The sequence below is a fragment of the Hippocampus comes genome, unplaced genomic scaffold (assembly GCF_001891065.2).
Source record: "Hippocampus comes isolate QL1 unplaced genomic scaffold, H_comes_QL1_v1.1 scaffold528, whole genome shotgun sequence".
NCBI classification, from domain to species: domain Eukaryota; kingdom Metazoa; phylum Chordata; class Actinopteri; order Syngnathiformes; family Syngnathidae; genus Hippocampus; species Hippocampus comes.
This window is the reverse complement of record NW_017804900.1, coordinates 255,755-267,705: the sequence shown is the minus strand read 5'-3', so window position 1 is coordinate 267,705 and position 11,951 is coordinate 255,755. Positions and strand designations below refer to the sequence as shown.

At 48.6% G+C, this 11,951-nt stretch overlaps 1 protein-coding gene across 5 annotated transcripts; it reads right to left on the bottom strand.

Annotated features, from left to right (window-relative positions):
- Positions 1-81: 81 nt before the first annotated feature.
- brd1a (bromodomain containing 1a) lies at positions 82-11,917 on the bottom strand. 5 transcript variants are annotated; one of them, XM_019882872.1, is made up of 13 exons: positions 11,831-11,917; positions 6,153-7,560; positions 5,617-5,785; positions 5,375-5,506; positions 5,158-5,286; positions 4,684-4,993; positions 4,262-4,609; positions 3,508-4,089; positions 3,292-3,424; positions 3,071-3,204; positions 2,470-2,579; positions 1,649-1,803; positions 82-1,320 (listed from the first exon to the last, which is right to left on the bottom strand). In XM_019882872.1, the coding sequence occupies exons 2-13, from the start codon at positions 7,541-7,543 to the stop codon at positions 1,137-1,139; spliced, it is 3,777 nt and encodes a 1,258-aa protein (XP_019738431.1). In that variant the 5' UTR covers positions 7,544-7,560; positions 11,831-11,917; the 3' UTR covers positions 82-1,136. The 5 variants fall into 5 exon arrangements, with proteins under 5 accessions (XP_019738431.1, XP_019738460.1, XP_019738423.1 ...); XM_019882901.1 differs by lacking the exon at positions 11,831-11,917 and adding an exon at positions 10,607-10,785; XM_019882864.1 differs by lacking the exon at positions 11,831-11,917 and adding an exon at positions 8,620-9,376.
- Positions 11,918-11,951: the final 34 nt, after the last annotated feature.

Here is an 11,951-nt window from a genome sequence, read left to right as displayed (position 1 = left end):
CTCTGCGGTACATGAAACACTTGAGATTTAGACGTTCCAATTCGTGTAGTCGTGTTCATATTTGTATATTTTATTTCTTTATTTTTTTGCATTTTGTGTTGATTCGATAAAAACAAAGGTTAAATGCAAAATGAAATTAGCATAACCAATGCTACCCAGAAGGAAAAAAAAAACATCTGTAATCTGACAGCTACAAAAAAAAAAGGTTAGAAAATCATAATTGAAAAGAATCCATCACAAAATGTGCCACTGGGACAATTTCCATGTCATTCCTAGAATATAAAGTCATGAAAATACATGAGAGCAAGTTAGTGCAGGCACGTATTTCATCAAATGTGTCGCATAAAAAGTACTCTTTTGGCAACTATTTCACACATCCCACCGAAAACCTGCAACACACACAAAAAAAAAAATCTGAATAGCAAAGTTTTTGGTTCATTTGTCCACAAAATCAGACACAATGTTGTATTCAAACCATATAAATATACTGTATTGGAACAAAAATAGACTAAAACTATTTCATACAAAATGATTAATACCAATTAGAGGCCAAGGTCAATAATTTAAAACAGAACAAAGAATACTTTCATACACGGTGGTTTGGCCCTAACCTGTTTAACAATAAGGCTTTTTGCACTCCCCCCCCCTCCCCTTCTTGGTTACGCCATAGCGCCACAAATGCACCAAATATAAATACAAAGCAAAGTCATGTCGGTCAAAACTACCAAATAAGTTAGTGTTGAGCAACTTTACACATTTACAGTTTAAATACAAAGACAGGTGTTTGCAAATAGAGATGATTTCATAATGCGAAAGTGACCGTGATAGGAATGTTGCTGACGTGTGGGCAGGAAAAAAAAAAAAGAAATGTGAGCCACAGCCAAACTAAAATAATCTTGAAATGTTTTGAGGGAAAAACGTTCCAGGTGGTGAGGACAGAGGCGACGGTCTTTTCAGCAAACTTACAGCTGGAGAATGAGTGGCGGCTGTGGGTGTGTTTGGGGGGAGGGGGGATGACATTCATTCAAGCAGCATGTTCGAGGAGTGTGTACGAGCGGGAAACGCAGTGGCGGCCCGCTAAAAGTCACTGTCTCCGACAGAGGTACGTGAAGAGGTGCGAATTGGTGAGAAGCCCGTCAGTCCACGTCGCTCAGGTCGCTGACCGGCTCGTCCCGCACGATGCTCAGGTGGTTCATGGCGCGGCTGTAGGCCACCTGGACCGCCTTGCGGACGCTGGACGTGCGGCCTTCCATCATCTTGATCTTGTCGATGGTCTTGTCCATGCCCAGGGGAACCATCTTGGATCTAGGAAGCCACTGCCTGGGAGGGAGGAGGAAACGCATTATTTCATAAGATCACCCCTCATTATATTTCATATCGACTACTGCTCAACAACTTGGACAAATAATCTTTGAGCGCAAAAAAAGAGGTGAGCTATTCAAGCGTATGTTAACCCTCTGAATAGTGCTCAGCCGATCAAATCGAAACTCGATGACGAGCTGAAGTGTGCATCCTGCGGGTGTGCTCATTTTCGCAAAATCTCCACGAGCCTCTCGAGGGAAGCGCGATGTGACGTCTGCGGACAGCTAACGATCAGGCCCGCTGGTGGCGTTCTGCTCCGATGCGTAAAACCGCCGTCGACACTCACCAGCTGCGCTTGGTGTCGAAGAAGAGCACGAGGTAGAGTTTCTCGTCGGCTTTGTACTGCATTTGTTCTCCGATGCGGAGCACGTCCATGGGGGGCATGGGGATGGACACCCCGTTGTGCTGGCAGCCCACGCGCGGCATGTGGGGGTCGATGATCTGCGCGGCGCCGGCGGGAGGGAGGGAGGGAGGGGGATTTGAATACATGAATGAAACTTCACATGGCATACATTTACTTCACTGATTTCAATGCAGCATGCAAAGATCAAGTCAATGGCCAGCGGTTAAAGGCTGCCACCTAGAGGACCAAGTGGTGCAACGCAACTCAACCCATGACGAGCTCCGTCGGCGGCCGTTTCAGAGTTTCCCCAATCTTTACTGAGCCATGGCACATGTTTCAGGGAGAAAAAAAAATCTCCTGCCACACCACTGCCCACATATTTATATACATCAGTACTGGAATTGAACATGACCTTGTCTCAATTTACCCACAAATGCCTTTGGTAAAATCTGGGCGCAACACAAAGCTTTTACTCTGTTGTATGAATGGAAACCCAAGTGGAACCTTGAGTTACGAACAACCCTGTATCAGATTAATTGCATTTACACCCATTTCAATGGCAAACAGTATTTCGGTTTCTGAACATGTGGCGTTACGTGCACATTCGGTTCGTAGCACGAGGTTCCACTGTACATGAATGTGCCCTGACACAATGGTTGGGCTTCCATCTTATTCAAGTTTTTTCCTGAAGAACAACAAAAATAAAAACATGGAGAAAATTGTATGAAGGTTATTATCAGCTTTCCGTGCGGCAAAACACTCACCAAGGCAGGGTAGGAAGGGTAGCCACTACATTTGGCCCAAACTAGCTTTAGGGGTTCCAGTGCAACTGTTGCAGCACTAGCGGGCATCCAAATATTGCTGTTGCCAACCTCTACGGAAGCGGGAACACAACACCAAACAGGATACAGGTGGGTTAAAAAAAAAACACACACACACACAGCCACAGCAGGGGCACAGAGAAGGTCAGGGGCAGGAAATTCACGTTCAACAACAGTTATTACACTTCACGAGCCATATTTTTCTTCACTTCGTGTGCCAAATATGAGTTTTTAAATGAGGATTGGTCCAGATGTTGACTTGTTGGATGCCACCGGAACAGGCGGACAGTGCCAATTGCCGCAAGACGTTGGCTGCGGAAGCCGTTGAGAATGTCCAAATCTCTGTCCTACATGCGTACGAAGTCCAGGTGTTGTCTGCACTGTTTAATTCAGTTTAACTTGGAAATGTTAACATTCTTGAAGCCATTTATAGATTGCCACAAATAGCAAAATAATGTCAGCCATGTTTTCCCTAAAATAATATCGATATGTATTTTTTTTTTTGCCATCAACAAGCATTTAACACGCTCCAAATCGACCTTACCTGCGGCAATTCGTGCAGCTTTGGCAAAGTTGCCATTTTCTATGCAAGCAATTAATTCATTCTTATCATCCACAGTGTTTCTCCGCAACAAGGCCGGTTTCCCTTTCCCGCACTTCGGAAGACTGAGAATGGTCCTGGAGACAAGTGCAAAATCAAAGAAAACAAAACAAAACACTTAGTGGTTTTGCTACAAATGCATGAAAGGTGAGCTGACGGGTTACCCGGGGCCTCCAGGTAGACTGCTGCACGAAGAAATGGACGACTCGGAGGCGCAGCGTCTTCGGGGCTCCATAGCTCTGCTGGGCTGGCCCAGCGCCTTCTCCTCTTCCACCTCCAGGAAACCTCTCGACAGCCCTGAGTTGACACAAAACGGACATAAATCCCAAAGCGCCCCCACGCGACGTACAGACAATCGCTATCGTTGACAAACATCCTACCCATGTCGAGTCTTTTAACGGGGGACTCGCCGTCCTCCTCGCGCTCCTCGTGGCTGTCGAGACGCTTCCTCTTTTTGCTGTGAAGTAACGTCTCCAGCCTGGGAATCACCACCGACAGGAAGGATTTGGAAGCCAGCTGCGTGTTGTCGCCGTCCGCCTCCTCCTCGCTCTCTTTCTGTTCGGTCGCAGCGCCGCAGATGTCGTCGCCGCCATCGTCGTCGTCGTCGTCTCTGCCTTTCGCGGCCTTGCAGGGGCTGGCGGCTTTCGACTTGCAGAACAGCACGGCCGTCCGCCGATTGACGGCGGCCGCCGGCTCGGCCAGAGTCGAAGTGGCCACCACGCTAACGTCGCCCTCGAATAAAGAATCCGCGAGGTTGTCGTGGGAGTGGCCGTTGAGGTGCGGCGGGGACGGCGGGGGGTTTGCTCGGTCCCCGACGAACGTCATGCCGTTGGCCAGAGTTTTATCGTCGCAGTCCTGGGTGGCGTCGATGGGTTTGAGGGTTGGGGGCTCGGGGTCCGTGTCTGAGTGGATCAGAGGGGGAATGGCATCGGAGGGCTCAAGTTTAGGCGGGAGAGACTTGTCTGCAAAAAAAAAAAAGAAAAATGACATGCAAAACAACTCAGTACAGAGCAGTATTTTTTTCTTCCTTAAAGGCCATGTGGGCGGGGGGAACTGTCCTGACAAATAAAATCAACGCATCGCTCAACCCCAATGTAAAGTATAGCAGATCGTAATTGTAGGTGACATCCATACCCTCGTCATCTGGGAAATGCCCATTTGGCTTCCATCTCTCCTCTTTGAGCTTCGCCGCAACCTCTGCCGATGAAGCCGATGGCGCCGACGAAGGCGCCGCGGAGAACGAGCTGCTGATGCGGTGATGGTGATGGTGGTGGTGGTGGTGGTGATGCTGGGAGGGCTGGACTCTCTTCAGGCTCATGTCGCTGCGCACGTCATTGATGGTCTTTTTGAGCAGCTTGATGCGTTTGCTGCGCGACGGGCTGGACTTCATGGCGCAGGTCAGGTCAAACTTCTCCAGAAGTTGCTGCAACTGCTTGTCCAGCGGCAAATGGCTGCGATTAGCGGGCGCCAGTAAGCGATCCACTGGGGGAGCACAAAAGAGCGGTAGTACGGTTCGATATCACCAACGCACATCGGCAGTTTGTTTGGGCTTTTACCGTCCTCCCACGAAAAAGAGGACTTCTTCAATCGGGGAGCCTCGTCCAGGTGCATGCCGCTCGCCGCGTCGAAGCCAATTTTCTCGGCGTCCCGCCGCGCCTTCCGAATCACCGCGCCGCCCTGATCTCGAAGGCGAACGGCGGCGCGGTAGAAGTAGGTGTCCTTGGAGTTGTACTTCATGCAGTTGTCGACGATGAGGTCAAAGTCCTCCTCAAACTGGTCAAAGTTGCTGTATTTCTGGGCGTCGAGGCGCTGCCGCATGGTGGAGAAGTCCATGGGGCGCTTGATGTGGTCGAGGTAGTCGGGGACCTGCGGGGAACAGGCACGGGCGGTTGCGGTCGGTTTCCAGTCGCGTCTTCCTTATGTTTGGTCGCTCACATTTCAGGGTTCCGACAGTGCTTATTCATACTTTTTAAGGTCATTTTTTCCCCCCGATTATTCTGGTTTTACCAAATAATAATAAAAATTGGTACCTCGTTGACGTCGACTGGCTGGGTGAAGATCCTGGCCTGGTCTTTCGTCAGCAACTGGTCCAAGACGGCTCTGAGCAGGATGTTGAATGGAGTCAGCTGCATCTCGAGCAGGCTTTCTTGGAACTTTAACTTCAAACACAAAGCCAAGGGACATTATTCGGCGGCGATTTCCCCCCGCCCCGCGCAATGCCCTCCAAAGAACTTTTTTTTCGATTACCTCCTCCCTCTTGAGCTTCTCCCTCTTGCGAATGAGCTCCAGCAGCAGCCGGGCTCTCTCGAGGTCGTGCCGCAGCCGGTGCCGCTCCTTCAGTTGCTCCTTCAGCGCCCGCGTTTCCTCCTCGTTTTGCTTCTGCGGGGCGAGAGAAGAAATGGAGACTTCGGCGGAATCGGAATCTATCAGATCGCGGACCCGACGCGGGAAGAAAAGACGACCCAAAGGTCCTCTTGTGATTGACTGACTGATGAACAAACCGGCTGCGCATTCTTATGTGATTGCTGGTTTGTATGCAGACGTCGGATCAGCGGAAGCCCGTTCCTGGATTGCCGTTTGAGAGTCCAGTAATTGAGGACCAGCTCCACGAAGGCCTTCTTTTTCTGGACAGACACCTGGTTCAGAATGGTTTGCAACCTGGCGAGGATGCGAAGAAACAAAAACACCGTCATTGCGCTTGAAAGTCACCTTTCTGTGACTGTTCTTGACCTTGCCACAGCGATTAACATGAACATCATGGAACCTCTTTTCTTTCATGCTGCTCTTCGTTTGAAGTGACTTACCGCCATCTTGTGGCATCTATCGGAATTTACTTTTTTTATTTTTTTCGCCGACTGTACACGAAAGCTGTTGGGTAACGGTGCTCCTATCGGCAAATACGAAGCACCACACAAATATTAACGCTCATCTCTCAGCGTTCACATGAACACACGTCTGAAATGCGAGCGCTTGATGCTCAGCCCCGACACACGAGGAATTAACAGACATCAGCAGGTCGCTGTACCTGTGGGAAGGAAATGTCGGCACAGCAGCGGGAGACGGCGCCTCACTTTCAACATCCGATTCGGGCTTCTTCGTCTTTTTCTTATGCTTCCCTTTACATTGCGCGGCTCCTCTGCCCTTGTCCATTTTATTCCACAGTCCATTCTTGGGTTTGGCCTGGTCGTAAATGGCCAGTTTCCTCCTCACGCAGCCGTTGGGCGTGTGCGCGCCGCAGTAGGCGGTCTTCTTCAGCGACAGGGTGGGCTCGCCGGACTCGGTCAGGTCCTTGACGGGCTCCATCTTCATGAAGAGGCCGGCTTTCTGGGCGCAGCTGACGTGGAAGGCGGTGTAGCAGTTGGCTTTGTGGCACTGGATGCACACCCCGACGCCCTTTTCTTTGCACAGGTAGCAGGTGAGCTTCCAGCGGGCCGGCGGGATGTGGCGCACGCCGTCGATGGGCTCGATGAAGGTGGTGTTGGAGAAGCCCACCTCGGGGACCCACAGGGCGCACACCACGTGGCCCCAGCGGCCGTCCTCCGTCTTTTTCACCGCGCCACCCTTACTGGGGCACAGGATGCAGTCGGCGGGCTGCGCGGGCGACTGCAGGCAGTGTCGGCAAAGCCACTGGCCCTCGGGGATGTAGGGCACGCCGTAACACTCCTGGTGCACGGCCACGTTGCACACGTCGCAGAAGAGAATGGCGTTGCTGTTGTGACACTCGCCGTCCATGCAGATGCAGCAGACCGTGTCCTCGTCGACAGACGCCAGCTTTTCGCTGCCTTTATCCAAGCCCTCTAGGTACAACTCTTTCTCAAAACGGTCAACGAGGAACTCAAAGACGTTGAAGGAGACCTGACTGGCGCCTTCACTTCGCCGCTTTTCGTTGACCAAATCGAGCCAGGCGTAATCTTCCTCGTCCATGTCGTACTCCGTTTCCTCGTCCAGCTCTTCCTCTGTCTTCTCTTCGTATTTGTAATAAGAAGAATGACGTTTAGGAACTGCAGGCAGGTTATATTCCACAGTCCGAAATTTTGGCTCTGGAAGTTTTGGACCAGGATTAGAAGTGACAGGATGTCCGCCGCCTCCTTTCTTCGCCGTGATGCCCAGCGCGGCCTTTCTCTTCTCCCGATTGTTTTTTAATCGAACCGACCTCAACAGAACCTGCTGCTGCGGTTTGTCGGCGTTCTCCTTGTTGTTGGCGCTCTCCAGCATCTCCCGCGACGCAGGGTCACCGTCCGAGATCACGGCCAGGCGGTCGAAGACGCTGAGCCGATGGATGTGGCCGTCAATTTCAAACTCCACCATGCGCTGCGCCTGGGCGTAAGTCAGGATCTGTTTGTTGGGCGAAGGCTTGATGGGCGAGGGAGGCCTCACCGCAGTCGAGACGCGGTGGTTCCGGGCTTTCTTCTTCATCTTGTTGCTCTGTGTTTCTAAAGAGGAAAACACGTTGAGTATTTAATAAGAGCAATATCTTAGATTTACTTTAAAGGGGCCGAGGATGCTAAACTCACTGGGCACCATTTAAACGTTATCCGTGTGTGTGTGTGTCTGTGTCTCTGTATTCACGTTACATCTGTGTATACCAATCAGATGACTACATAACACAGTAGAGCAGTGAATTCCTCAGCTCATCGAGTGTGCTGCGGGAAATTATCCATTTTCATTAGAATGGTCCAAAAATCATTTAGTATCAATACCGTATCTTTGTTTATCAACGTCGGTGTTGCCTTTATTAAGTCAAATAATTATTTTCTTCATTTCCTCACAAATTGACTTACTCAGTGTGAAATCTGTTCAACTGAACAGTTGATATACTTGTAGGACAGATCGCTAGAGAGACAGGCAGAGATACCATAATTGATTTCTTGCAATTAATGGTGACTGCTCTTCCACTAGATGGCAGAATGTACAATTAACCAGTGTGTCCACTTATTCCCATTCATACAACAGCGTTAGTGTGTCGCTGCGCACTGTCAGAGCTGTGTTCAACTAAACAGGTTCAGATTTCACGCCGAGAAACTTAGTTTGTTAGTCAATTGGGAGATGAGGTCGTCATTCCTTCTGTATAGAAACTTTTTGCGGCCTTTGCGTGCCTTCCCTCATACGGCTTCAGTAAAGCCTGTGTCTTTTAAAGCAAGACTAAAAAAAAAAAAGTTTGCAAAGTTGCAGTTGGGTGAGTGCATGAAGGCATTGCACGGCTGTGTGAGGCGGACAGAGTTGGTCACCTCAGACGTTTGCACTCGCCCACATTTGACACCGTTACGAGCCTCAATAGTGCAATACATTTTTAGGGACTCACAAGTAGCCGAGCGGCTAACAATAACATTAGCTAACTAGCTGGCGCTAACATGAAGAGCTTCAGGGCCCACTCCAAAAATGGAGTCAAACAAAATCAAAGCCGTCATAAAACAATGTTTGGACAACGTATGGAGTAATTCTGTTGAGGATAAGTGTTTTGCATGGCAGGGAATAAAGTGAAATGCACATACCTGAGCTTGTGATACAGTGTTAGCTCGCCAGCAAGGCTTACAAAGCAATGGAGGCACGGCCTGCTAAGTGGCTCGGTTTTCGTACATCGAGTTCTCATCCAAATCGGCGTCTTAATTCAAATGCTAATACGGACATAAATGTACTTGGGATCTAGTTCGGTTCCCGGCGATACGCTCCGCGCTAGTTTTAGGTTCTAAAGGGCCATACATAATCGTGAGAATCGCTCGGCGCCGATCGAGCCGGAGTGAAGCGCAGCAGCAGCAGCAGCAACAGCAGCCCGGGCGGCTCTTCCACCCCCCAACACAACAATGCATTTTCAGCAGACAACTCCCACCGCACGCACCGCTCGACGCGTGACGCTGGAGGTCATGTTAGTAGCGAGTCGTATCTCACACAAAAGCCCCATCTGTCACGCAATCTTTCGACGACGCTTCATAAGACACGCAAAACTAAACCCGAAAACAAAGCGCCCGACAGGGACACCAAACGCTGGCCACCGCGCTGAGTTTACTTCCCATCATGTGCTGGGTCATTTGACTAATAAATATGACATAGAGGACACACAGACGTTATTTATTTATTAACAGCGCACCTCAGCTCCCCACACTGGCAACCACTTTTTAATTCACAAAGCTAAAAAAAAAAATCTGATCGAGAAATACATTTTCGCACCCAGCCGTGCATTCGTAACATGAAGCATGAATAGCGATTGCACTTTAAATGACAGTGAACGCAGCACGCGTTGAAGTGCACCAGCGAGAAGCCCTTGCAGGTCTTTTATGAAATGACGTCCACGCCGAGCGTTGTCATGTCCAACATAAAGATTCACAATCAAGTCAAAGTCACGCACAAGTGCTTCTTGGACGAACATCAAAGTGGTGTCGTGCAGTGACCGACCATACATCACACCCCCTTTTGCCGTTTCGCTGACATCACGAAAACCTGTTCCTTCCGTCCGACGCTGTGTGGAGCTGCTTCGACCCAACGTGCAGACAAAAGCAACAAAGTGAAGCCCCCAGTCCGGATCGCTCCAATGTGTCACAGTTAACCGTTCATGGGCCGAAACGGTGTGGCACCACTTCACGGTAAGCCAGCCACCACACAGCAATCCACGCGGGGATGGCTTTTTAAAACCGGATCGGAGCACGGCTGGGGAGAACCGGTCTGAGCTGGGTTGGGTTCGACTGGGTTCTGCCTCGCCAGGTTGAGCTCGTTTGTCCTGTGTGTGCACGGCCTAGCTGGTGGCCAACTAGAGAGCAGTCACGGTGCGGTTCCACACAGTCGAGCTTCGTTTACTGATCCCCTACAATCCCCATAGAAGTCAAATGGCAGTCTATTGTGCGTCATAGCAGGGTCATAACATTGTTAACCGCTCCTGTTTGTTTTGGTGAGTGCATTAGCCTCGAGGCTAACGCAGTTAGCACAAGGATAGCCACCAAGATGTTTACTGATGCTGCGTCGTAATTACTTGTTTATTATTAGCGTGGTGTGAGAGGCATGACCCGCGCGTCGTTTGGATTTCGCGGACTAGTAAAGTACCTTTGCGGGTCGGACCAAAGCCATTTAAATATGCTCAAGTGATCCATCTATTCGGTTGTCCTTCCGGACTAGCACTTGAGCCAAACCCGGAAAAGCTCGCTGTCAAACAGCACTTGCGAAATTATCTTGCCGTTTTTTTTTTTCCGCTTAAGTGAAGATGAATTTATCAACCACTTTTTAGCAACGCAGTCATAAGAGTGAAACTGATCACACTGGTCTCATCCACCAAAGTAATAGTTTTAGTAACATGCTATGTTTATTTAGAAATAACCGTCGGTTTGATGGTGTAATACACTACTGGTGTACTCAGGCCATGTACGCTTTTATTCATAATTTTTTTTTTTTTACATTACCCTGGTCTTTGATTATATCTAATTGTTTATGTATTGTCGTTAAAATACAGCGTATAATATTGCCCTAATAACAATAGTATACTTTCTTTATTACCTTGTAACAAAACTCCGTGCCTGTGTTCCAGAAGGTCTACTTCGGTTTCTCCCCACAGGCTAAAACGGGGGTCACCAACATGGCACCAGGCAGAACCAGATGAATAGCTTGCGGGCCTGTTCTCAAAATAGTTGACTCGCAAGAGGACATTGTGATTATCTAGCAATGTTGTAGAAAATTGAAAATGTAAACGCCGGCAGGTTGCATCGTGCTATTTTTCTCACTATCAGGAGAAATCAGAAACATGAATGAGTGTCTTTATATAAATGAATGATTGTTATCGACAACATAAAAAAATATTACTAAAGTAGCAACGCGGCATTATTTCTGAAAAAGGACAATCCATCAAGGTGCCGAGTCTTTTTGTAATGGCCACTTATATGGGAGTGCAACGCACCAAGAATTTTGAAAATTGGACCACGAGTTTTCTTTTGTGTTAGAAAAAAATGGCCTTTTGGGGGATTAATTTTGTGTGATACCTCCTACAGAGAATCGGACTATAAAAAAAAAACTGAACAAAAAAATTTGAGTAACCGGTATAACTCCATTATTTCTCAACTCGCTCCTCGGTGCTTTCGTTTAGTCTTCTGCTCGGGGAACCCCCCCTTCTGCGATTGGCTGACAAGGTGCAGATTAAAAAAAATATATATCCACCAATACGTTTCAAATGCCGACACTTGACCTAAAAATTCATCTTAACTTGCAAGCAATTGGAAGATTATTGGTGGGAAGAGCCGTGTGGGCAGTGCAATAGGTCATGTACTTCAGCAGTCAATTGTTTTTATTTTATTTTTTCCACGTATTTATTTTTTGGAGGCATTTGAAGTGCTTATTCCGTGCGTTTTTAGAAAATTCCACAAAGAAGGCGACCACTCATCACAATAATGAAAAGCAATTTTAGCAAATTTAAAATTCCACATGTGTCGATCATACTGAGAAGTAGCTCTTTGATTTTAAAAAGGTTTGGGGCAGACGTGAAAGCACTCCACATCATGCATGTGTCATGCCCGTCAGCAGTTAAGGGTTGCGCAAGAGCACAGGAAGTGAACGAGCAGCTCGCCAACAGCTATTCCAAATTTCCGTGTCGAATCGGTGATTGTTTGATTCCCAAGCTAATTCTCAGTTGACGCAAGTGTAAACAGAGGACACTTGGGTTAATATTATGCAATTGGACATGAAGGCAGACTTTTTGTTGTCATAGCTAGGAAGAGAATGGACTCTGACCTTGTTTCCCCTCCGTCTAGGTTGCGTGCGGCGAGGTGGAACTATTTGGGTCATAAATGGAGAGGGACAAGCTGGCATCCTGTGACCCGAGCAGCCGCACAAACAAAACGACACCTGCTTG